Source organism: Suricata suricatta, chromosome 1 (assembly GCF_006229205.1).
Source record: "Suricata suricatta isolate VVHF042 chromosome 1, meerkat_22Aug2017_6uvM2_HiC, whole genome shotgun sequence".
NCBI classification, from domain to species: Eukaryota; Metazoa; Chordata; class Mammalia; order Carnivora; family Herpestidae; genus Suricata; species Suricata suricatta.
In genome coordinates this window covers 128,011,925-128,039,379 of record NC_043700.1, presented here as the reverse complement: position 1 = coordinate 128,039,379, position 27,455 = coordinate 128,011,925, and the positions used below count along the sequence as shown (strand labels likewise).

Sequence of the window (27,455 nt, the reverse complement as noted above, 5' to 3'; positions counted from 1 at the left end):
AAAAAAAAAAAAAGACTCACCTTTGCCTGCAGGCTGAGGTACTGCAAATCCAGGCAATAAAAAGGGGGCCCCTGTGGTAACGCCAGCTGGCTTTAGTTCACTGACACCATATGTTGTTAGGGAAGTTATCAGGTTGACCAGATCTTTCAAGGCATCTTTGGATTCTGCTTCTTTTGCTTGTTCCAATCTAGGGAAAGTATGGTTTGGTAAATAATTTTTCCCTCTTGTTGTATTCTCAAATTTAATACAGAAAGAAATTTTCAACTTGTATATGCAATAATGTATAAAGCACTCTGAGAGGTTTCATTGTACAAGTTTTCCTATATAAAAACATATTAATTTTTTTTACTTTCAACCTGAAGGTATCTTCAGGTCGAAAATGAGTCTCTTGTAGACAGCAAATAGGTGGATTTTGTTTTTTTATCCATTCTGCTACCCTGTGTCGTTTGGTTGGAGCATTCAGCCCATTTACATTCAGTGTTATTATTGAAAAATGTGGGTTTAGAGAGGAGAGAGAAAGGCGCAAAACTTGAGAGACTACTGAATACTGAAAACGAACTGAGGGTTGAAGGGGGAGGGGGAGGGGGTAAAAGAGGTGGTGGTGACGGAGGAGGGCACTTATGGGGAAGAGCACTGGGTGTTGTATGGAAACCAATTTGACAATAAACTATTTTTTTAAAAAAAGGAAAAAAATAAAAACATACTAATTTTTTTAAATCTATAAATTTTATTACAAGACATTATACCATAATGAAAGAAAATTGTATCAAATAGTCTAAAGATATCATATGTAAGTGCTAATTTTACACTTAACAGTGTTATTTTAAGTAGATCACGTTAGCTTTTGTTAGAAAGTATCTACAAAATAAACGAATTAGATTCAATCTCTCTCAAGTTTCCTAATGCTCTAAGTTTCACTGTTTACAACCAAAAACCTCATTTAAAAAAATTTGTTTAATGTTTTTTACTTATTTTTGAGAGACAGAGAGAGAGAGAGAGAGAGAGAGAGAGAGAGAGAGACAGCGTGAGCAGGGGAGGGTCAGAGAGAGAGGGAGACACAGAATCTGAAGCAGGCTCCAGGCTCTGAGCTGTCAGCAAAGAGCCTGTCATGGGGCTCAAACCCATGAACCGTGAGATCATGACCTGAGCCAAAGCTGGACACTTAACCAACTGAGCCACCCAGGCGCCCCAAAAAACCTTATTAACCATTTCTTTCAAAAGACATTTTCTCAGTTAAGTTTTAAAAATTAATTTCTTGGGAAAAATTTTAAGTATCTGTATTCATTAATTCAGGTACACATTAGAATACATTTAAATAAAGTCCTGAGAGTCTAACAATTTTTTAAAATAATATTTCTTTACAATTTGGAGTCATGGAATTATCTCTTGACTGTGGCTGAGGAACACAAAATGAGGTGAAAAACTATCTTTTTTAAAGAGTAAGACTTACTAGGGCTTCTTCCCTAATAGAAAGCTGGAGAGGGGCACCTGGGTGGGAAAGTTAGTTAAGCATCTGACTCCAGATTTCAGCTCAGGTCATGATCTCACGGTTCACAGAAAAGGGCCCAGCATCTAGCTCTGCACTAACAGCATGCAGCCTGCTTGGGACTCTCTCTCCCTCTCTTTCTGGCTCTCCCCCCTTTCTCTCTCAAAATAAACAAACTTTAAAAATAGTAAATTAAAGCTGGGGAACGCACAAGAGTAGAAAAGAAGAAGTATGCTGGGCCTCATTACACAGACCCTTTTAATCTGATATGGTTTATGGACTTTATTGTAAAATGTGTGGTCTTAATAGTTATTTTTATACCATATAAAGAATTTTATAACCTGTTTTTTCCATTTACCAGTGTTAATACAAATGCTTTTCCATTTAATATAAAATCTCTATACATATTCTTTTAATGGCCATGAAGAGCCAACCACAAGTTTGGGGAGAGGAAAGGGGGAGAGCTAACAGAAATCAGAATACAGAATTAATATGGATAAAATTTTATCTAGAATTTAGAATTATATTTTTAGAATTAATAATATAAGAGAAATTATTGTGTCAAAGAGTACTGACATTTTTGAGGCTCTTGATAATATCTGATCAACCTGCATCCTCAAAGGATTACACCAATTAATACCCTGTAGTAATGTGAAATGCTTATTTCATCAATTTTTATGTCCTCCTTTGTAAATTGGGATATATATGTAAAACTCTCTTCTGTGGAGTTGCCTAGTGTCAGATCTAACCAGTTTACAAAATAGTACTGGTTTACAACAAATCAAATTATTTACAAGTAAGTAAAGAGCCAGAACAACTAGTGAACCATGAGCATTTTCTTCCTAATAAAATTGCAACCAGCCATTTTCCCAGGATATGCATGAAACATTTGGGGTGGAAAAGGGAGTTACTGAAACATTTTGTTTTATATATACATTTAAAGTCTCATTCAATCTATTTAACTATTCTTGGTATTAACTACATTAATAAACCATTGGTATAGTAGGAAATCCTAAAAATATAACTAATAAGAGTTTACACTTTACAAAGTTGTCCGTTAGTTCATCTAAGCTCTTTTTCCTCAGCTACTAAAGAGTAGATTTATTTTTACACCTACCCACTGATTCCACCAAGTTTTTAGCCCGTATTTGCCAGTTTAAACTCACTTTCTGTACTTTGTTGACAGAATAGGAATAAAAAGAAGTGATTAAAGTCACAGGAATAAAGTACACATTAAATAATTCACTAATTCCTTTTTTTCTATAACCCCCAACCATGCTGCTCCCATTGATGAAAAAGACTGAGTAGACATTTAAAATACATTCTTAAATTGTGAGGTTTTACCTAAGCAACAGATCACAAAGGAAATTATATCCTTGCCATATCCGAAAATCATCCAAAAGAGTTTGGGAAACATCACTGGAATCTTTGAGGAAACAAGAAAGCCCAGCAAACATTTCAACAATTTCTAGGGGAGACAGGTCATCTGATTGCTGCATATTCTGAACACATGTAGATAAACATTCTTTTTCTGTAAGAATTAAGAATACATATTATTTATGCCAACTGCTTAAGAAAATTTTGATTCTTAACTTGTTTAATGAAACAGTAAATGAAACATTAAGTATTAATGTATCTATGAAATATTGTAAGATAAATGTTACACATTCTAAAAGTAAATGTAATATTTAAATTCATCGGAAAAGCTCTGCCTCTAAGGAGGAAACAAAGGGTAATACAGGAAGTGTTGAAAAATAGTTGACATTTATCTAGTTTTACATCATATTGGATACTTTTCATTAAACACAATGCTGCTAAATGATGATTTCTGATCTTTTATATTAGGATAGTCAAAGAAAGGGGAAAAAACCCTATCTTCTATGTTTAAAAATAAAAATCCAATAACTAGTTTAAAAGCTCAAATTAGAGTGAATATGGACCAGTAAGATACAGAAATGCTTTGGGAAATAAAATTTTTTAAATTATGCCTCATTACATATTACTAGTTTAAAGCATAGTTATACCTTATCACTGACTTTGGGGATTGAAGGGTTTTCAAAAATAAAGACTTTCCGTCTCTTATCTTTAATGAAATTTACTTGTGTAAAGAAACCCAGGGTCATATAACAAAAGCTAAAAAGACTTAACACAGAAATGGAAGCAAAGAATATTTAATGACTGACTACTGTTAGGTGAGTAAAAAAGCTGTATTAAAATTATTTTGAAATAATATATTATATACATATATTTGAAAAATATATATAATAAGTAAACTATTTGAGCTGCTACCCTGTCTTAGACATTTTAAAGGGTAGCTGACACTTATATAGGACTTAAACAGAATGGATAATTTCTTCTTAGTGCTGATAAAGAATCTACCTAATTTCATTTATGCTACATTGGACAGATACTTATCTATTTGTGAAATATCTTCCCAAAGGCTTTGAACTATAGCATCTCAAAAAAAAATTTTTTTTGAGAAGAGTAGGAAAGAATAGGCTGACACAGAATTTACATTATGATTAAACATTTACATGACAATGAAATTATTTCAACTCTAGATATCCATTGTTTGGAACATATAAAAATTTCTCACATTTGAAACGCCTTGTAAACAAAACATATTATTTTTTTCTCCTAGCAAATTTAGTTTTGAATTTAAAAAAGAACCTTTAGAGAACTGAGAGATAAAAAGCAATCTGTCATCATATGAAGAGGAGAAAAATGGAAGAAACTTAGAGCACCTAGAAAGCACACAAGAAACATTCACCATGAATATACTTGACTACATTGACACTGAGGCCGTGCCGGGATATGGTCATGAGGACCTCGCCGGCACTCTTCCTCCACGGCAGGTTGTAGGGAGGGCACCAAGAGGTTATTGCACTGAATAAAAGCTGGAGATCATCTTTCTGAGCCAGCTCCTCCGCCGGAGAAACAAAACTGCAGAGTTTCACTAAGATCTAAAAAAAACACAAAACAAATCTGTATTTAAAGAAATGAATGGTTGGGTAAAGGGAGGAGCTAGAAAAGAACTACATCTGATTACTAAGAATCCTGAGAGGTCAGGGTTAGCATTAAGTGATATCATTAAAGCCACGGGTGCTCTACCTCAGGCAACATTAAAAAAGACATCTATAATTTAGAAGTGTGTTATGGTAAGACAGAAAGCCAGCCCTACTTTTATCAGATTTAAAAAAAAAAAAAAAAAGGAAAGAAAAACCTTCTGTGTATCCTTTCTTGTTGGTGGTATTTTTGCACACTGACTCTGAAATGTTTCAGAATAAATCAACAGTAACTTTCAAGGTCAACATTTTAGTTTTCTAATTCGGCTCTTTAGTTTTACTTTGTCATAGGTGAGATGCAGTTTTCATTTCTAAAAAGGACAGTTTTAGGAAGGTAAAAAAGTAAAAACAGGTCTTCAAAAGTATTTTCAAATTATTCCAATGTCTATACAAGTAGTTAAGGGTATTACAATAATAAAATCATCTTAATTCAGAAGTATCTTTCAATTACATCTAGTAAACAAAAATCTAAGGCCTGGCTTTCAAAGAATATTCAAAACTTCTTAAACTTCAGGATGAGAACTTGTTCCTTAACTACGATTCACAGAATACACATTACACAAGTGCTCAAAGCACTAAGAGCCTCTACTTGCAGAATTCAGCTAGGGTTTTTGCTCTCAATGGATTTTTTTCTTTTAATCTCAACTCAGCTTCAGGAAAGTGAACTTTTCTTCTCCATGCTAAAATTTCACATCTAAATATTTTTAAATATACATATACTATGAATAAAATAACTATAATTTATGTAAATATTATTCTCTTAAAAGTGCTTCATGAAATTTGAGTATTTTACTATCTATGGGGAAACTGCTAAGTAGAAAAAAATATTTAAAATATGTTTTGTCTGAGGAAGCTAGGTTTTACCTTTCGTATTTCCTTCAATGCAAAACTTACTTCAGTACAAAGGCTTTCTAATCCATAGCTGCCAAATTATCAGGATAGGAAAAAAAGGACAAAGAAAGAATTCGGAGAAGTAACATATTTACAGAATTGGTAAATAGAGGCATTCTACCCTCTCCCCCCATAACACACACAACACACATACACACACACACACACACACAAATGCCTGGAGAAATTATTGGGTAATAGACGTTATCTCTTCCCATACGTGTCAAATGCAATATAAAAGGTAATATGAAAAAGGATACTCAATTGCAGCGTAAGTACCTATGCTCAGAAAAGTGTATTATCAATTATGAGACTAGAAAGATGGATGTCATTAGAGATGGCATCTCTCTAATCTGTAACATAAAAGCAAACCCCAAAATAAAATTTTTCCAAATGAAATCTTTGTTCTCAAAAATAAACTAGATTTAGCTCCTTAAATTTGTTGACTTTTAAAATAACTAGTTCTTAATCTTTAAAGGCAAAAGGATTCTCAGAAATCTCATGTAATCCTTTCATTTCATAGAACAGAAAACCAAAGAGTAGACCTCATTCCTCTTCTCCCATATACAAAACATAGCTATCTGCGGGGACTCTGTCATTAAGTACAGCCAAGTGTGGCAGAGAAATAACTGGCCATATCAACACACACACACACACACACACACACACACACACACCCCAAAAATCTAAACAGAAAAGAAAAATGAATGCCTCCATGAAGCAGTACCAATTGTTCAGGTGCCCGGAAACCATCTGTCACATAAGATAAACACAGAGATTTCATCTATAATAAACAATATGTGTTCTGAAAACATTTATTAAGTTTGTCTCCCTCCATTGGTGTTCAAGACAAAATGATGATAGTAGTGTCCAGCTGGCGAGGAGAAACGAAAACAAGGAAGTGATGCACCACAGGACTAGGCGGTGGGAAGGGCCCGGCTCCCGTTCCTGCCACACAGCTGCTACGATCACAGCCTCTCCTATTAGTTTCTATAACTATATATTTTTTTAACTTTTAAAAATGTTTTTATTTTTGAGAGAGAGAGAGAGAGAGAGAGAAAGAGAGAGCACAAGCGGGGGAGGGGCAGAGAGAGAGAGAGAGAGACACAGAATCCAAAGCAGGCTCCAGGTTCTGAGCTGTCAGCACGGGGCCTGACACAGGGCTCAAACTCATGAACTGTGAGATTATGACCTGAGCCGAAGTCGGACACTTAACTGAGCCACCGAGGCGCTCCTAGTTTCTGTAACTTTAAATGGGGACTTTCATTCATTTAAATTCTCTTTGACGTTCCTTTTGGTCTTAACATTTAATGGTTCCAATATGGTAAAATGAATCGCACATTTAGTTAGAAACATCCACTTCACTCTGATATAGAAAACATTTTTTTTTAAGGTTTAGAAGAAATCTTTGCTATACTTATTTAGTATTAAATACATAGTGTCAGCTTACATTTATTTAATTTGTTCTTTAGACGGGATTTATAGAAAAAGGTTTTATTAGTCTAATAAGCAAAGACTAACTCACTACATTCATTAGCAGGGTCTTAAGCAGCTTTAATTCATGTGGGATTTACTCCTTTGTTTATTCCTATTGCTTTTCTCATCCAATCTAATGCAGGACTCAGATAAACCTAAGTTCTAATCCTATTTCTGCCATTCACTCTCATCATCATTGTTTAGAAAAACAAAACCTTTTTGAAGTCATGGCTTGTCTGGCAAGTTATAGGAGATAAGGGATTCTACCTAACCACTAGCAAAAAGTAGAGCCCAGCACTGTAAGACACACACATCACCAGCACCCGTCTCCACCTTACCTACTGCAGAGCCACTGTTCTCTCTGCCACTCTCACAGATGGTGGTGGCAGTGGTAGCAAGAGTAGCCATCACAGGGACGTGTAGCTCATGTCTACATCCTGGGCCCGGCACCATCGCCCTGTGTATCATTTCATTTAATCCTCACAAAAACCCTTTGGGTAGGTACCATTTATCTTTATTTTAGAGGTGAGAAATCTGCATCTTAAGTTACCTAATTTCAGAGAGCTGGATTCAAAGAGGTGTGGGATTTTTTGTTTGTGTGTTTACTGCTTTAAAAACACATAACAAATATATCACCGTAATCATTTTTGAGTACAATAGTGTTCATTACATGCAAGTCCTTGTACAACAGGTCTTTAGAACATTTTCGTCTTACAAATCTGGAACTCTATACCTACTGAACAACTTCTCATTACTTCACTCTCCAGCTCCTGGCAACCAGCATTCAACTTGCTAAGAGTTTCAGCACGTTGGCTACACATTAAAAATAATGATGCAGCACCTGTCCTCTTCTGTCAAACGTCATTTTTAAATACTTGGCTCAGTTGGCTGAGTATCTGACTTCAGCTCAAGTCACAATCTCAAGGTTTGTGAGTTCGAGCACCACATCAGGCTCTGTGTTGAGAGCTTGGAGCCTGGAGCCTGCTTCAGGTTCCATGTCTCCCTCTCTCTGCCCCTGCCCCACTCGCATTCTCTATCTCTCTCTTAAAATATATAAACATTAAAAAAAATTTAAATGCTATATTAGTCCCATGGACAGCCTATATTACAAATGTGTGTAGTTTGTCTTGAAAATTTTCAGGGAACCTGGGTGGCTCAGTTGGTTAAGCATCTGACTTCGGCTCAGGTCACGATCCCACGGTTTGGGAGTTCCACCCCGGAGCCTGCTTCAGATTCTGCATCTCCCTCTCTCTCTGCTCTCCGTCGCCCCCCCCCCCGCCCCCCAATTAAACATTAAGAAAAAGAAGAAAATTTTCTCCCAAGGAAGGATATCAAAATGATGGCAATATTTCTAGGATAACTAACAAGGTCTATTTAAACCTTGGTTAACCACCAATGGTATTAAAAGTTTGAACAGGGGCAACGGTGGTAAAGAAGGATTTTATAGGCAGGGAGTGGAGGGTGGAGGGTGGCAGTAGTCACTAAAATAAACTGCCTTTTACAAGTTAAAGATTTATAGGCTAGGAGTCCTATACTTAGACAGCAACACACAGAATCTCTTATAAGAAATATTACCCCAAATTTAATATGATAGTCAATAAAAATTTCTCTTGCTTAGTCGTTCATGTTAAAGATTGTATTGCTACATCAAAGGTAACCTTAGTAGTTGACTCTGTTCAGAGAAATAAACTTGTTAATGCCTTGTTCTATTATTCCTCAAAAGAAATATTCAGATTCAAGAAGTGTAACAACAATATGAGATAAAGTCAATAATAAACAGCATGGAATATTATAAAAAATGGAATATGCAGAACATCTCATTAAGGAATGCACCTGTTTCACTTTACATAGCCTGGCATTGGGGCGCCTGGATGGCTCAGTTGATTAAGCGTCTGACTTAGGCTCAGGCCATGATCTCACAGTCCGTGGGTTTGAGCCCCGCATCAGGTTCTGTGCTGACAGCTCAGAGCCTGGGGCCTGCTTCGGATTCTGTGTCCCCTTCTCTCTCTGCCCCTCCCTTACTCATGCTCTAGTTCTCCCTGTCTCAATAATAAATAAACATAAAAAAATTAAAATAAATAAATAAATAGCCTGGCATTGATGGCCAGGCAAACATCACCTTCCATACCTGTACAAAAACTTTCTGGAGTAGTCCACGACGTTCTGCTAGAGGTAGCTCACTCTGTGCACCTCCAACTGCCTCAGGCACATGTGGAAGGTCAAAAAACAGATATAAACATTTAACCAGGGTGGAAGGCACTGACATCGTTGTCATGCAGTCCACAGTTTTCTGGAAAACAAACCAATAAAAAAAGTGAATAGGGAGACAGACAGACATAATTGGCACAGCTAAGTGAGTTCACAAATTTTAAGCCAGAAGTTAAACCGTTAATTCACAAATTTTTAAGCCAGAAAATTACAAGTCAAAATAACTTTTTAAATGCCTGAAAAATTAAAAAATGACTCCATGTGGTAATACTCATTTTCTATTTGGATAAATTTGCTTTAATCAGATATCGAGATGGCGCTCCTGGGTGGCTCAGTGGTTAAGATCTGACTCCTGATTTCAGCTCAAGTCATGATCTCACCGTGGTGAGACAGAGCCCGCATCACACTCATCCCTGCTGCCTGGCACTGGGCATGGAACCTGCCTAAGATTCTCTTTCTCTTCCTCTGCCCTCCCCAACTCACACATGTGCACTTGTTCTTTCTCTGTTTCTAAAAACATACACAGCTCTGTGTGTGTGTATTGACATGTGTTTGTTATTTATTAGGTTTGCTGTTTTTTAATTAAGAGGCAGCATGGGATTTAGAAAAAAGAAGCTGAACCATAAACTTGGACAAACTAACTCTGCTGGACCTCAGTTTCCTCTCCAATACAATAAATATAATTATAATAGGCCCTAGAGTTAATGTAAGTATTATAATAACAACTCCAAGATATATTAAGCACTTAGTTATATATTTGTAGTTGCTTTACAATCACTTTTATTCTTATAAAACATTCTTGGGGCTAGGAGGACACTTGAAAAATATAGCCAACACTGAAAAATCTTCATATTATTTTCAACAATTTCTAGAGGAAGAAAGTCCACCTGCTTATAGTAAACATTTCCAGTCTTAAGAAGTATGCTATAGTAATTGCCAAATTATTTCATGTCCAGTTTGGAATAAAATATTTTGCCACACTGGCATCATCTGTATTTAGCTTATTAACTTTTTCATCAAACATTTATCGAATGCACAGGATATGTCTAGCAGTGCTGGACCCACGCAGGAAACGACAAAGCCCCTGCCCTTCAGAAGACTGTGGTCTACTACCAGATGCAGGTTCACCAATTGGTATGAAAAAGGAATGACCAATACTGCCAGAAATGGAGAAGCAGAGTATAGAAATTAAGAGGGGAAAGGTTACCTGAAGATACACAGGAGGTTGAACTATACGATATAGTATGTTTCAGAAACCTGAGTCCAAAATTGTTAACTCCTAAAAAGCCACAATAATAATGTCTAATCTTTAATGAGTATCAATTATAAAACAAGCATAAGGCTAAGCATTAATTATCTCATTATTCTTCCATCAACCTTACAAGGTAGATTATATTATTGTATGATCCTTACTTAATACATGAAGCAATTGAGGCTCATCACTGAGATACCCTTAGGTTAAAGAGTTGGTTAAGTGGTCCACAAGCATATATGCCCAGGGACCAATGTATGCATATGGTCTCCCACTCTGGTTTGACTTTTATTTTGCTGGCCTTGTATGGAATCAGATTTCAGAAAATTAGCTGGTGGCTGTATGGATCTAAATTAGTTAGATCTAAAGAGCAAGAAGGCCAGGGTAATTAGGAAACTAATACAAAACCATATGACAGATGGGGCCTGAACTAATGTAATGCAGCAGCAGGGTGACAGAGAGGAGAGAGGACCTAACAAACAATCCTTTGCATGATCTAGTCCCTTTTTAAACATCCAGTAACATTTCCTGCCTCGAAATATTTCAAAAACCCTTCGCTGTTCCCACTAGGACTGCTTATTTCTAGTCACCCCATGTCTCTACACATCTGCTTCTCAGTTTAATTCCTCATCTTTCCTTCTTATCTCACCTACAAAATTTATAACTCTCACATTTCTATTTTCATAGCAATACCTATATCCCATGATTGCAATTCATAGTACTGTCATTCATTCCATCTCTGTCATCTACATGTTTTAGTCATCTCTGTATCTCACTGTTATCAACAGAAAATGGAGTATAAAAGTCAGCTCAAAATATAGAGCACTAAATTTTCTCCTAAAATGCCTCTTTTTCTAGTTAGATTGTTACTACCTATCCCTTTTCCATTAGGCAAACTGTTATGATTTTTCATTTTCATTTTATAGCAGAGTATAACTATAACCTGGTATCCAAACTGATAATTGGCAACAATTATAAATTTTCAAAAAGTGATTAGGTTAAAGGTCACCTAGGTGTGTCCGTCGATTGAGCATCTGCCTCTTGCCCTCGGCTCAGATCATGATCCCAGGATCGTGGGACTGTGCTCTGTGTCAGGTTGAGCCCTGAACTGGACTCTGCATGGGGTGTGGAGGCTGCTTAAGATTCTCTCTCTCCCCTCCCCTCCTTCCCTCTGCTTGAGATCTCTTTCTCTCTCTCTAAAAAAAAGTTTTTTAAAAAAGTGATTGAGTTAATCCACATTTACTGACTTTCTAGTATGTGTTAGATACCCTGGTAGGACACACTGTTCACACCTGAGAAAGACAGCACCTACAGTTAAGAATAAGACTCAGAAATATCACAACTAAGAATGATTATTTTACATGCTATTTTAAACCAAACCAAATTCTGATACATTAATATGGAGACATTTCCAGCCAGCATCAATAGCAAATGGAATTAATATTCTGATAATTTTCTGATATGGTCACAGATATATGGAAAGAGCTGGCCACTTTAGGACTATCGAAGTTTAGGCAGGGTAAATAAACATCTCCATTTGCCCAGGATTTAGGAGTTGTCTGGGATGTGGGGCTCCTGGGCTGAAATCTGGCAAGTCTCAAGGACATCAGAACAAACTGGTCTGATTCTTTTTGTGATGTTAAGAAACAAACAAACAAACATAAACCAGCAAACAAAAAAGGGAAACATTATTCTAAGGGAAAAAAAGTCTAAGTGCTACTACTTTAGGCTAGTGACTAGTTTCAGGATATGGGTACTAAGAAATACACATTGTTTCTGCTGCAGCCCACCACTGTAGTATGAGTCATGTCACGCCCACCTCTGTAAATTCTATTACTAAATGATGGGAGTTGTTTGAATCATAATTTAGATAAGAATTATTCTCAAGAGTGGTACTAACTTTGATAGGTAATTAATTCTACTCTGAATTTTATAAGGCTGAATACGTCTTTCTTTTTTTTTTTTTAATGATTATTTATTTTTGAGAGAGAGAAAGAGCACATGCACATGAGTTGGGGAGAGGGGGAGGGAGGGAGGAAGAGAGAGAATATTCCAAGCAGGCTCCCTGCTGTCTACACAAAGCCCAATGCAGAGCTCCATCCCACGGATCAGATCGTGAGGTCATGACCTGAGCCAAAATCAAGAGTCAGAAGCTTAGCGGAGACTGAGCCACCCAGGTACCTCTGAATAAACTTTTTTCATCCCCAAAACATCACAGGCCAAAAGTTGGGTATCCAAATAGCTGATAAATGAATACATGCAACACAGATTATGGTAGATGCTTATAAGTGATTTAGAGAGAGAAAATAATAGGAATCTCCAGAATAAATCAAGGTGGAAGGGAATATATATTATCCTGAAAATATTACCCTATTTTCCATAAAATTTAGAAGAATTTACAAGTATTTTTCATGTCACTTATTCCTTATCAGCAAAGTAACATCAGATGATTCTTCTGAAGCAATTTCCCTCATGTGGGTTACAGAAGTGCTGGCCTTGGCCAGACAGAGCCAGACTGTAGGCTACTGGCCTACAATCACAGGATGTCCATTGCTGTGTGCCACATGTGGTACTGACGGGATCATGCTCTCTGTGTGTTAAGACATGACAAAGATGAAATACACCATTCAAGTTAGGCATTTCCTAAAACATGAACCTCCTCATGAGATGTTGTAAGGAGCATGAAATAATGTTAGAAGGATTAGAAGAATATAATGATTATCATAAAATCTTATTTGGATATGATGGTAAGTTTAATTTCACAAAATTCCAAGAGGATAAAAAAGGAAGTCAAGTTATGAAACACGAAAACAAAGAACTTACCTGACCAGAAGATGCTAACAAATTAATTGTTGTCAGAAGCATCCAACCTCTACTGGCTTCTTCGCTCTGATTGATTTCTAGGAATTGGACTATGGCCCGACTTGCAGCTTCTATAAAAACCAAAGGAAAGCTATGAGGTGGGGGCAAATGACATATCAAGAGGTTCTTCCTTAAACCCTGTCAAAAAATGATCATTTAATGAAGCATGTGCTTTAAATCAGCACTATTACATGCTCTATGTAATGTGTTAAAAAAAAAAAAGCGCAATAGTTTAATGGTATATCTAGGCATTATTATCATATTAATAGAGAAACACAGAAATCAACCTATATATTACAGGGACAGTTACATCATGAGCTGGTTGAAAAGAGTCACGAGAAAGGTAGAATTTGAGCTAAACGTACCTGGCAAACAAGGATATGTTTGTCTAGGAAGTGGGAGGGAAAGCAGGGAACAGAGAGATTAAAAGCACAGTATTAAAACAAAAGTGTAAATAGAAGACTGAGCCTAATATGTAAGATCAAGACAAAGAATTTTAATAACACTGGGTTAATATTCTAGAAGAGCATTTTGAGACCTAGAGTCTAGTGTCAACAGTAGTGATAGAAAAACAAAGTCAATTTATGAAGGAAAGTAATCTAAAGGCTGTAGTTGACTCTCTGGGCAAGAGAAGGTGTAGTTTCTTGGGCAAAGTAGATGATAAAGGATTACTCTAATACTATTCACTAGTGAGTGTAAGACAGTCTGGAAGGGCAGAGACTCTGCTGGAAATGAAATAAGTCAGGAGGCTGCTCCAGGGAACACACACAAGGGGTGACCGGATCAGCAGCGGACAGTAAGGAGCGGTGAGCCTCAGTCACAGAACTGCACTGTTAGAAGAATCTGTCAAAGTAAATTCAGTCCATTATGTCTTCAGAGGTAAGGGTAAATGGACAAATCCCTAAACCTTCCACTTCATCAGCACAGAGTTCATCAATTTTTCTGTCAATATATGAGATGAATTAAAGTGTCAGAAAAAGCGTGCAGTCTGTTCACTTAACAAAACGAACCTGATAAGTTGCTAATGTACACTTAACACACATCATAAAAATGCAGTATGTAGAATAAAGAGAATTTAGGATGTCTTAGAGGTATTGTTTTCTTCCATTTAAGACAATCAAGATAAAAGTATTTCATTAAATAATTGAATGAATACAAGACTTACATACGATACTGGGCTGGGCATATTTTATCCTTATAAACTTCCATTTGAAAGAATACTTTAATTGGAAAAAATTTTAAATAGGTTATTTTTACTAAGTCTTAACTGTATAACAAACACATTGTTTTAAGTACTTGAAGATTTAACCCATTTAATCTTTATGACAACCTTAGGAGTTATTTTCTATTATTATACCCCTTGTAATAATACAAATTGAGAAATGGGGAGGGTGAGTAATTTGCCTAGAGCCACACAGCTAAGTCAGTGACAGAATGTTCATTCAAATCCAAGCTATCTAGCCTGCAAGAGATAAAGATAGTGATAAAAAAAAAAACTTACTGAAAAACGTAAGCCAACAGAAGGCTGGCTTATTTCTAATATTTCAATATCTTAAATGTGTTGAAATTATTGTATTCATATTTTGACTGATTTGTAGTCTCTCATCCTTCTCTAGAAAATAAACACCACGGGAGCAGACTCCATGTGCGCCTCATTCCCTGCCAGACCCTAGTATAAAGCACATCACTGGCACTAAGTGGGTGCTCAATACATATCTGTTAAATGAGTGAATAAATCAACCCAGGGAGATCAAAGAAGGGTGAGCTCGACTTGTTTAGAACATCAAGAATGTCTGAATTTACTATCGATAACAGAGATTCCTGAACATTCTGCAAAGGGGAGTAATAATATGAAGAAAGCTGTGTTTAGGGCTGGTTAAACTGTGAAGCTTTCATTAGAGACGAGCAAACAAATGAAAGAATGGCACTGAGAAACGTTCTTTGGCAACTGTGGTTTGAGACCACTGGTAAAAACTGACCTGCAACCTTTGCTTGCAAACCTGTAATGGGCCAATTTGTTATATACCATCTGCCCTCCTTCCTTGCTAGGAATTAAATGCTCCTGTAAGGAAGATGACTCCTTTCTAGTGAGTAAAACTGTCAAAGGCTGACATGCTATGCTTTCATCTCCAAGGCAACTTTGGTGTCAAACTGTGCAGTTCCAATTTCTTAACATACTAAAAAACGACTTGCAGTCTTGAAATGGATTATTCCACAGTGAAATCAATGTAACAAAATTCTATTTCATAACAACAACAACAAAACATGAACTGGTCAATACCACCTATGTTTCTGACAGAAGGCAAAAAGAAAACATGTTGAAGAACTAAACTGACTTCAAGAGAAAAAATTGCCTTCCTGGTATAAAAGCTAGAGAGCTACAGACAAGACACATTTTGGGTGAATCGGAATATCACTTATGTTTTTTGACAGAATACTATTAATGTTAAAAGAAAATTGGACAAAGATGTATTCTCTGTTATTCAATAAGTTGTCAATTATGAACAATGAAGGCTAATATTTATTTTGAGAACCAAAACACCAAAAATGTACTCTTGGCTTGCAATACTTCTATTTGAGTAATTGTGGGCCTTTATACAAATGTGTGGTTTCTCTTGTTTCGGGTGACAATGAATATGAGGTATTCCTCAAGGTAAGAAAGGACAAATAATAGAGTTTTTAAATACCCTCAATGTTCTATTTGTTGTTAAACATTACAACATTTCAATGGATTGCTGAGCTGATTAAATAACATACGTGAGAAAGATCAAGATAATGTAATTATTATTGGTATCTTACAACCTTACCAACTTAATAATAACAACTACTCTTTTTTGAGAGGAATGTAGAGAAGACCTCAACAACAAAAGATCTTTACATAACAAAGGTATTCTTAAGAACTAATTTACTCTCACCTACTTATTTCAGTATGTTGCTATTCAAAGCATTTTAATGGGATCTCCCACTTTGTATTTAAATAAGTCAAGAAGCTCATTTTAAAAGTATTTAACATCAAGTGCTATCTTTAAAAAATTATATGTACTAGAAAGTAATTTTAAACTAAACATCCATAAATTATAGTTTCTTAAAACTTGGAAAAAAAACAGTTCTAGTAAAAAAAAAATTGCATTAGGACCTTTTAATTTTGCTAATATTTAACAAATACAAATTTAAATGACTGAAGGTTATAAGAGTTACTGAAAGGAACATATTAACCCATCTTGAGAGTTGTCAATCATTTGATTCAAGCTTTAGCTTTCACACTGCATTTCAATACATATAGTTAAATAAAAAATACAGAAATGGAGTTAGTAGAGCTCATTATTAGATTAAGACTAGAATGTAGACAATTTTAAAAGAAATTTAAATAATGTGACTTCAGTTAGACAATATTCAGAAGAATCAGAATGCAAAACTTGTTAATAATAAGTGCGATACAATTCTTCCTTTGCATTTAAAGCAGTCATTTTCAAACTTATGCAACAGGATGATAATGTGAGACACATTAACAGTATTATTACATTTTTTTCATTAATGAAGAAACCAAGCCCTAAAAACTCCTTCCCATCCCCAAAGGACTTCCACAAGTTAGTCAGAAAAACAGTATTAGAACTCATAGCTTCCATGCTTTTTTTTTTTTTTTTTTTTTTTTTTTCATTTGAAAATACACAACCACACCTTGGGAATGAAATTACCTGAGGGTGTTGTGGCTTTGAAATCCTTGGAGGACAGCGGGGCACACTGTTTTTCTGTTTAAAAAAAGAGGCTGGGTTGTCTACTTGGGGATTCACTATATTACGAGACACCAATTGTGGTCAGCATTAACCAGCTTCTCAATCACCAGGACACTGCCCATGGGAGATCGCACCACTGTACTTAACAGCGGCACTTATTATGCCGCAACGTCATTAATAATAACCTGAAAATACTAGTCTTACATGGGTGGAGATTTTTTGCTTCAGTGACATAAACTGACCAAGTGCCCTGAGAACTAAGCAGATTGTATAGTTGAACTTAACAAATAACTACAACGGAAAAAAATCTTTAGGGTTGTTTGGGTGGCTCAGCCGGCTGAGCATCCAACTCTTGATTTCGGCTCAGACAACAATCCCAGGGTTGTGGGACTGAGCCCTGGGTTGGGCTCCCACTGAACATGGGACCTGCTTAAGATTCTCTCTCTCTCCCTCTGCCCTTCCCCCATGCACGGACACTTCTCTCTCTCTCTCTCTCAAAAACCAAAAACCAAAAACCCTTCCCCCATGCACGGACACTTCTCTCTCTCTCTCTCAAAAACCAAAAACCAAAAACCAAAAAAACCCCAAAAACAAAAAAGTAAACTAAAGTTAAAAAAAAAATCTTAGGCCATACAATGCATATGATATGACCACAAAATTATAAATGTTCTCAAATTAGTTGAAAGTCTCTACATATTTTTAACAAAAGCCACATGGAGGCAACAACCAAGAGAGAACTGCATTGTAGGAGACAGAAAACCAGAACTGTCAAGTTGCCCTAATGTATTACACATCAGTCTGTGTATCCATTTTGCATGTCTCCATTTTTACTAACTTCTGATGGACAGATTCAAACAACAGAATTACAGATTAGCATATCTTCCTGACATATCTGCAACCCATGTTCAAAGTGATCTGATAAAACAACTTGCTATGTCAGTGGTAATTAGGTAACAAACAAGATAACAAGTATTTCAGACAAAATTCAGAGGAGTCCTAAAAAAAAAAAATAATCTTGCCATGATGCACCACAAACACAGACAACTTCCAAATGAGTAACAGAGGACTCATTTTACCCTTTTATGGTGAAAAATTATGTGCATATAAATTATTGCAGCATTACTTTCAACGATAACTTTCTTGAAATAAAAGGTTATGCAAGGCATCAAAAGTAGCCAAACTTATAGACACAAAAAGTAGAATGATGCCAAGGGCGGAAAAGGAAGAGACGGGGAATTGCTGCTTAGTGAGTATAAAGTTACAGTTAATACAAGATAAAAAAGTTCAGGAGAGCTCCTGAACAACACTGTGCTTAGAGCAAACTGTGCTATACACTTTAAAATTTGTTAGGAGGGTAGATCCCATGTTTTTTACTGCAATAAAAATCAACCAATCAGAAAATAAGAATGGGTTATACAAGAAGTAAGATGATTCAGAATGTACCTGGATCTTGAAAATGTTAATTCTTTTTCAGTAGAAAAATCAAAGGATTAAAACAATCTCTGTGAAATCTCCATTTTTTATAATGACACTGCCTGAAAGAAACTTCCACATTCAAAACTCTAAATAAAAGAACAAGGATTTCCACAGCCAGGGTTCTTTAGGACTGACAAAGGAGATATGTCAAAACTATGCTTTTCTCTCTTAAACATCAGCTAAGTCTGCTTTTCTAACACTACTCCAATTCTCAATGCATTTTAAAAAGTAAACAGAAATCCCTTATCAAAAATCAGTAAAAAATTATTGAGCATCTCATCTGTAACAAGCAGTCTTCTAGGTGATACAGGGCTGAACACAACAGACAATAAAATTAAATAAACAAGAAGTTACTTTCAGATGAAAGCAGTGTTCCTTCAGATGAAGAAGTATTTAAGATGACTGAATAAATACTCACTGGGGTGGAGAAAGGATAAAGGACCTGAGATGGGGTGATCAGGAAAGGTTTCTCTTATGGAGGTAAAATCTAAAAAAACTGAACTGAATCTCAATTCAATGGATTCTGAAGTTAATAAATTTCAAAAGTTTAAAACTAAAACTTATATGGAATTACATGATGTGGAAAAATAGATTTTAAGATGTGGAAAATAAGAAGTCATCAAAGGAGGAGGAGCACAGGGGGCTCTATGTACTATGTGTGCAGCTCCCTAGAAGTCTGTAATTATTTCAAAATAAAAAGTTTAAAGAAACCTTGTGTAACTATTACTATGTTTAACAATGAAAGATATTGTACTCCATTTAAGATACTTTTCATAATGTTGAATAAATTGTCCTATATATGTAAAATCATTAGAAGATTTAGGAAAAGACATCTCCAGTGCAGAAAAGCACTTTTTTCTATAAACATGCAGATTACATATTTAATAAGACAGCAAGAGGGGTGCCTGGATGGCTCAGTTAGTTAAGCCTCTGACTTTGGCTCGGGTCGTGATCTCATGGTTCGTGGGTTTGAGCCCCGTGTCAGGCTCTGTGTTGACAGCTCCGAGCCTGAAGCCTGCTTCGGATCCTGTGTCTCCCCTCATCTCTGACCCTCCCCTGCTCACGCTCTCTCTCTCTCTCTCTCTCTCTCTCTCTCTCTCTCAAAAATAAATAAAAAACATTAAAAATAAATTTTAAAGACAGCAAGAGAAAAGTGATCATAATTACAGTTTGGAGAATATCTTATTCTAATCTAGGGATATCTTACTCAAGTAAAAAATGCAATGATAAGAGTTAGTAGAGAAGAGAACAATGTCCCTTTGGGTTACCTGTTTAAAATAGCTAAGAATGCATAAAACACACAAATCTTATATTTAAGACAAACTTCTCACTTCTACAGGAATAAGTGAAATCAGGAAAGATGAAAAGGGTGCAGTCCCACCCGGGTAGAGAAGGGAGAAGGCAGGGGTGGGAGGTGGCCTTAAACTATCTTACCACCTTTGACTGGACTTGCTTCCAAGACTGCAAGTATAATTAAAATGATCTCACTTTAAAATCACACAGCAACTAATACAATGCACTACGTGTGAATAAGAGATTTAGTCTCTCAATCTAAAAATATTTTAATGGCTGTTGCTCCAAAGACTCCACAGAGACTTAACGGGCTCCAGTTAAAGATGGAAGGTTGAGCACATGCACTTATCTCTGCTCTTTCCCGAAGCCCCACTGCTGTGGACTGAATTGTGCCCCCTCTGCCCCAAATTCCCATGTTGAAGCACTAACTCCTAATATGTTGGTAACAGAGATGGAGCCTTTGGGAGAGAATCAGGGTTCAGACGCAGTCACAATGGGGGAGTTCTCCTGATGGGGTTACTGTCCTTGTAAGAAGAGACACAGCGCTCTCTCCAGGTGAGGCCACGGTGAGCAGGTGCCATCTGCAGTCAGAAAGAGTTCTCACCAGGAGCCAATCATGCTGGCACTCAGATCTTAGACTTTCAGTCTCCAGAACTGTGAAGGCATATTTCTGTTATTTAAGTCATTGGTCTATGGTGTTTTGTTATGGCAGCTTGAGCAGATTAATACACCCACTAAAATGGTTATAAAAGGAGTTTTCAAAAAGCCTAAACCCATAAGGACAAAGAGAATAGGAAAGATGAAAGCAACATTTTGGATACTAAAATAGCAGAGAGGTTAGTGGTAACTGATTTAGCAAGCTCTAGAATCTTAAACCAAGTGCAGGGAAAAAGGAAAAGCAACTAAACTACAACAGAGTCCCAAGCAACTCAGAATTGGTGACACCAGGTACCTTTGGAAGCAGAGGTAAACGGGGGAGTGTACACGGAAGGCCTTATGAAAGTCTGTTAAAGAGCAGTGGGATGCCCACATCCCACTACATGGGCACCAGACTGGAGGTCTTGTTCACCAGGAGAGTGAGGGCGTGTGCCGAGGCTGGGGCAGGGGGGAGGCCACTGCAACGGGCACAGCCGCAGGCACACACCAAACGCTCAGGGTCCTCAGACCTTTCCCCTACTTGGCTTCCAGAATGCTGCGAGACAGATATGCATCTTCCAAGTAGAAAGGGGACATTCCTCACTGGGGCCTCTGCCTCGCTCGGGGGGAGAGAGTCAAGAGAACAACCTAGCAAGATCACCTGGCCCACAGTCTCAAGCCCCACCCACAACCGTAGAGCCACCCAGCAGCCTTCTATGGCTCCATTCTTACACAGGAGCAGATGGCCAAGGAAGTTCTCTAACCTGAAAGACAAAGGCAAATTAACAAAAAAGGCAACCTGAAAGAGGCAGAACTAAAAAGAGAATATATGAAAGAATAGACATCAATATAAAAAGAAACTCTTAGGAATTAAAATGTCACAAATTTAAGAAAAAAACTCCATAGAAGGGATGGATGGAACTTGCTTAGCAAGTAGTCAAAAACCAAAAATATAAAGAAAAGAAAAGAAAACGAGAAAGACAGTTAACTTAGGGGTACATCTGACTAAAAATAAAAACTTAGTGGAGGATATTATTACACAAACAATTCATGAAACTTTCCCCAAATTAAAGGATGTGAATTCCCCGACTGCAAGGTCCAGTGAGGGCTCAGCATAATGTACACGAATATCTGCTCCAAGGCATGTTATCATGACATTTTAGAACAGGAGGGCCAAAGAAACGATCCTAAATGCTCTTATAACAAAAAACAAAACAAAACAAAAAAAAGCAGGTCACAAAAAGATTCAAGAATCCAGCTAGCTTCAGATTTCTCAATAGCAGCGTAGGAGTCTAGAATATGAAGGAGAAATTATTTTTAAATTCTAAACATAAAATGACTTCCAACCTAGAATCTGATACCCACTGAAAGGGGGACAGGATAAATGGAATGCAAGCTGCAAGATTTTCCGAAATGACCCCACGAGCTCACCCTGGGCTGCCTGGAGCAGGATCCATCCAAGACATCCCCCCCTCTCCCCTGGACTGTGTCCCCAAGGGAGTTGCTAGACCTAACTCAGCTTCCCATGACACTGCTAGCTTCCGCTCTTGGAGGAGGGCCTATAACCTCCTCTGGGCCCCAAAGTCTCCTGGGGCTAAACGCCTAGCATCTGCAAACAACTACTTATACACATCTAACAGATATGCATATCCAGTACTCTAACAGCCTAAATCATAAGCAGTTTGTGTATTTCTTCACTAATAAGGTTGCATTCATGCTTATACATTAGAAATCGAGGGGCATCAGGGATCTACCAAGCACTTTTTAAAAAATATTTATTTGGGAGGGAGAGAGACAGACAGAGAAACACAGAACATGAATGGGGGAGGGGCAAAGAGGGAGGGAGACACAGAATCCAAAGCAGGCTCCAGGCTTGGGGCTCGAACCCAAGAGCCAAGAGATCAAGACCTGAACCAAAGTCGAGCGCTCAACCCACTAAGCCACCCAGGCGCCCCGCCCCCCCCAGCACCATTCTGTAAGACCACAAGGGTCCTGGGACCTGCTCCTTCTTTTCTCCTGCTGACCCCTGGTTTCCTGTTTCCCCTTTCTGCAATAAAGCTATGCGATGTGTTGTTCTAAGCCCTGGTACCTCAAAGGGTTTCAGCCCAAAGATACCACCTTCCTTGGTAAAGAGAAAGGGACCCATCTTACACAGGAAGAGTCATAAAAATTTTTCACTTATGGGAACTCTAAAAAACAAAACAAAAAACAAACACATATATACACACATAAAACCCCAAACCAAAGATAACTCCTCTGCACTTTTCTCAGGAAGCTGCTGGAAAAGATGCCTCTGTTAAGGCAATTTTTGGTTAACACAAATTTTTTTGTTAAAAATGAGAACGTTAGTGTGAGAAAAAAAAGATGACAGGAGGTTCAGGAAACAGACACTCCATCCCCAGATGACGTTAGTGGAAATGTAAAAAGGACAGCTGTGCAGATGGCCTAGAGAGAAACTACCATGGACTAAAGCAAGTCCGAAAGTTCTGGAAGAGCTATCTGGAAGAAGATAAAACTGACAGGATACCTGATGCCTTCAATAATATTGAGGGGAGATGTAGAAAGCCATTTAGAAATAGAGGATACATGTGTGATAAAAATTCAGAAAAACTAGTAAAAAAAAAAAAAACAAGGCAATTATTAACTAAGAGGTGGGAGAGAAGTTTTCAAGAAAAGAAACCACAGTGTACCATACAGCTCATCTTAAAATAGCGTTTTCAGTCTATACAAGATAATCTTGATGTAATTACCTGTGACAACAATATTGGAGGGGTGAGTTTACGAAGCAGACACGTACAGGTAATGGTGGTGAACGTAAGAGAGTGAAAGTCCCATTTTCTTGTGTGGGAAATCAAGGCAGTATTTAAATGTGAGAAAAGAAGGACACACACTATAAACATACATTATTTGAGACACAAGAGGTAAATTAAAAGAGCTGAAAAGTGACTGAGTGAGAAATGCAGTTGAACAAGGAAGGTAGAAGGGAGATGCTGTTTTCAGTCAACCTTTTAACTATTTGACCCTTAAAACTCCGTGTCTAGGGGCGCCGGGGTGGCTCAGTGGTTTAACCCTCTGACTCTTCATTTCAGCTAGGTCATGATCTCACAGTTCATGAGATCGAGCTCTATGTCAGGCTCCACACTATCCACAAGGAGCCCACTTGGGATTCTCTCTCTTCCCCTTTCTCTCTGCCCCTCCCTCACTTGTGCTTTTTCTCCCTCTCTCTCTCTCAAAAAATAAACTAGAAAAAGAAAAACCACGTGCATATATAATTTTAATACAACTAAATTAAAAAGATTATAGGGGTGCCTGGGTGGCTGAGTTGGTTGAGGGTTCGTTCAACTCTTGATTTCAAGGTCATGATCTCATGGTTTCATGGGTTCAAGCCCAACATCGGGCTCTGAACTGACCACGCAGAACCTCCTTGAGAATCTCTTTCTCTCCCTCTGTGTCCCTCCCTTGCTGGTGTACTGTCGGTCCGGTCCCTCTCAAGCTAAAAAACTTAAAAAAAAAAAAAAAAGATTACATAACAAAAGCATTATTGTTACTATTAGAAAAATAATAATTTGATGGGCTGAAAAGATAAGTGACTGTCCAAGGGGACATTACAAACAGAATTTAAATCAATTTATCAGTCTAATGTAATGCTTCAATAAGAAAGCTATCACTCAAGTAACCATTACAAAACCAAAATAACAAAATAAAACAAAATCAAGATAACAATCCATCATGCATATTGCTAATTTAAAAAATGACTAATGGTAAATAACATCAAGAAAGTGTATTTTAATCATGAATAAAGGGAAGATATTTTATGAAGTTTGAAATTAATCTAATGAATAAGAATAGTTTTCAGGCAGCATTTTCATAAAAAGCTTACCCTATGTGTATGTAGATCGCAGGTTTTATAAAGGCCCCAAAATAGTTTATAGTCTACTAGGAAGATAAAGAAACACACACCAATAACCACTCGTGGTGTTGAGAAACAAAGAGTAGTTCCAAACAGAAAGTTTTTCCTTAATTAAAGAAGTTGAGCAACATTCCATCAGAGAAGTGTGATTTAATCCAAGCTTCAAGGATGCAGGCCTACCGGGATGGGGGAGGATTCTCCTTCTGGGTGGTGAAGCATCATAACAAAAGGATAAAAATAAGAGCACAGATATGTTTGGGACTAGAAGCAGCTCGGTTTGGTTGACATATAGAAAAATAAACAAGAAATAAAAGAGGTAGACTGAAAAAAAAATACATATGGCTGGATCCTGGGTTTGCCTTGAATGTCAACTCAGGAATCTGGATTTTGTTCAGAGGAAACAGAGTATTGTTGGGGGGAGGGGGCTGGGGGTGGTAGGCCCAAGGGCAATGGCCTTGAGTACAAGTGCTCCACTTGGGGTATGTTGAACCAACCAAAGCAGAGATGAATGACTCTGAGAATGGGAACAGGGATCGGTAATTAAATTTCACATGGGGGTGGGGTGAGAAACTCACAAAGATCATTTTAATAGCACTTTTTTTACCAAACTGCCTATTCACATAGCTTTTCCTGGTTTCAGTAAAAATACCTGTGGATTTGTTTGATGCTCTCCTTCGAATTTCTGTCACCATCAGTCGTGAGACTTGGGTTGTGAACTGCAGAAGGTCAGAAAATTTTTCTGTCATCGTATTTGGCGGGGCATTTCCAAAAACCTGGGATGAAAAAAATAACAATTTTACTGAAGCATTGTAAACTTTTGTCTTTCATTCTGCAAATTTCTAAGTGTGGAATGACTTGAAAATCAAGTCAAAAACGTATTCTTACACAGCTACTTTGAATCTGAATAATATGTTTAAAATATAGCTCTCTTAATAAATCACATCTATCCACATTTCTTAGTACATATTATATAATCTTCTGAATAATTAAATAAATGAAATCTTAAATAGCCAAGACTAGTTATCTATAAAGTGTGAATCAATCTTACTGATAAACCTTAGAAAGCATACTGTTTCTCTGCGGAAATCTAAATTAAGAATTTAGAGAAAAATAGCAAGGTTCTTTGATGGGGTACCTAGCACACATCAGATGGTGAAAAGCAGGGATTTATCTATGGCTAAGTCCTAGGCTGAATATAGAATTCACTAAACTCATGTTATATATAGCTCAGAATTTCTAAATTCTAACCACAACAATTCCCAAAAGAAGACTGTTAGGAAAAGACTAGAATAAAGAAAATGAATACTAAGATCATGAAATACACTTGTTTTAATAAAAATCTAAGACACATGAACTTTAGAATAAATAACTGATAAAGATAAAACAATGTGGGTTAAGCAAAGAGAACAAGAAAATGAAACCTGGACCGATGATCATAGGAAAAGAAATGGTATTATAATGGCAATATAACTGAATGTATCCTGAAATATTGTTTTAAAAAATGTTCTTTATAGCAAAAAGGAAATCCTGTCTCCTAAAACTATTATAATAGCTCTCTATTACAATAATCACAGCATTTTGTATTCTTATTATCTGATCAAATGTCACTACAAAGGGAGGGGGCACATCTTACTTCCTGGGGGATGGGCAACATACCTTATTCATCTTTGTATTCTACCTTGTCTTAATTTACAGGGATGTTCCTAAATATGTATGTTCGTTTATATGCTGTCTCCACACACAGCAAATTCTAGAGAACATTGGCACTCATGGTTCATGAGTTCAAGCCCTGCACTCAACTCTGCGTGGACAGCTCACAGCATGCAGTCTGCTTCAGATTCTGTGTCTCCCTCTCTCTCTGTGCCCCTCTTCCCCACTCCCTCTTGAAAATAAATAAAACATTTAAAACATTTAAAAATAAAATAAAAGAAAGAAAACAAGGAAATAAAACCAAGCCTAGGAAATGGATGAGGAAAAAGAAGACTAAAAATCTAAGACCAAAAGACCTCTCTACTTGCCATGTTTTGGTCATAAATTTTGGCTCAAATATACAAAAGAGAAAATCTATTCAATATAGTTCACAATGCCCTTAAATATCGGTTTTCATACTATAGTGTAAAAATTTCCTTCCAAGGATCCTTAAAAAATATATAACTCATAATTGAATATTCTTGTAACAGAACTGTTTTCTACATTCTTACAACTGATGCTATATTTCTTATAACCTCCCTTAAACTGAACTGAACAAATCCATTTTACAGGACATACTTTTGTTCAGATGTTTATTAACTTGACACCGAAGTAATTTAACATTATCTCAGAGAACAAATAAACTGTACTTTTCAAGATCTCAATGAAAATTTTTGTCGAGATACTGATAAATGTAGTGTTTACAGCTAAACTGTGTCACCTATTAATAAGACCCATATTCTTTCACAAACAAACTGAAGCCAGATGAGAAACCGAGAAGCCAAGGGGCACCTGGGTGGTTCAGTCGGTTGAGCGTCCAACTCTCAATTTTGGCTCAGGTCATGTTTTCACAATTTGTGGGATCAAGCCCCAGGTTTAGCTTTGTGCGTTCAGCCCACAGGTTGGAGTTTCTGGGAATTCTCTCTTTCCCTCTCACTCTGCCCTTCCCCCACATGCTCTCTCTCTCTTTGTCCTTTCCCTGCTCTCTTTCTTTTTCTCGGCCTCTTTCCCCCTTTCTCTCTCTCCAAACAAACTTAAAAAAAAAAGGACACTGAAAACTCTAATAATGACACATGCTTTAAATTTAAATTTAAATAATGTAGAACAGCCATCCTACAGAGATGTATATAACTGCCATTTATAAAACAATTGGTTATGTTGCTCAGGCAATTATTAAGCCTTTCGTCAAACTGGCCTAAAGTAGGCAAATAATTCCTAAGACTCAAAATATATATATTTTGCTCCTAAGGATTAAGTTACTTTATTCTGAAGAGTTATTAAGACAACTTAATAAAATAAATAGATCATTTCTTAGACAGTATAAGGATATGGTGAATCAAGCAGTCTTCATGCTAGGTGAATAATACATTGTTAAAAATGCAACTGACTTTTCACACGATTATTTGCCGCTTTATTTCCATAAGAAACTTTTTTCAAAAGGTAGGCTGTGCTTGAACTGACCACTCCAAAATCACTA

At 36.9% G+C, this 27,455-nt stretch overlaps 1 protein-coding gene across 3 annotated transcripts in view; it reads right to left on the bottom strand.

Moving 5' to 3' along the window:
• The window catches only part of WDFY3 (WD repeat and FYVE domain containing 3), a 251,559-nt gene that overhangs the window by 140,678 nt on the left and 83,426 nt on the right, over positions 1 to 27,455 (bottom strand). For 2 of the 3 annotated variants that reach the window (XM_029943751.1, XM_029943756.1), the window contains exons 4-9: positions 24,939 to 25,062; positions 13,202 to 13,311; positions 9,047 to 9,208; positions 4,257 to 4,449; positions 2,831 to 3,017; positions 21 to 187 (exon numbers count right to left, since the gene is read on the bottom strand). In XM_029943751.1, coding sequence (XP_029799611.1) covers positions 21 to 187; positions 2,831 to 3,017; positions 4,257 to 4,449; positions 9,047 to 9,208; positions 13,202 to 13,311; positions 24,939 to 25,062 — 943 coding nt within the window. Of the gene's footprint in view, positions 1 to 20; positions 188 to 2,830; positions 3,018 to 4,256; positions 4,450 to 9,046; positions 9,209 to 13,201; positions 13,312 to 16,935; positions 16,990 to 24,938; positions 25,063 to 27,455 lie in introns of all 3 variants that reach the window. The other variant, XM_029943745.1, reaches the window with a different exon arrangement.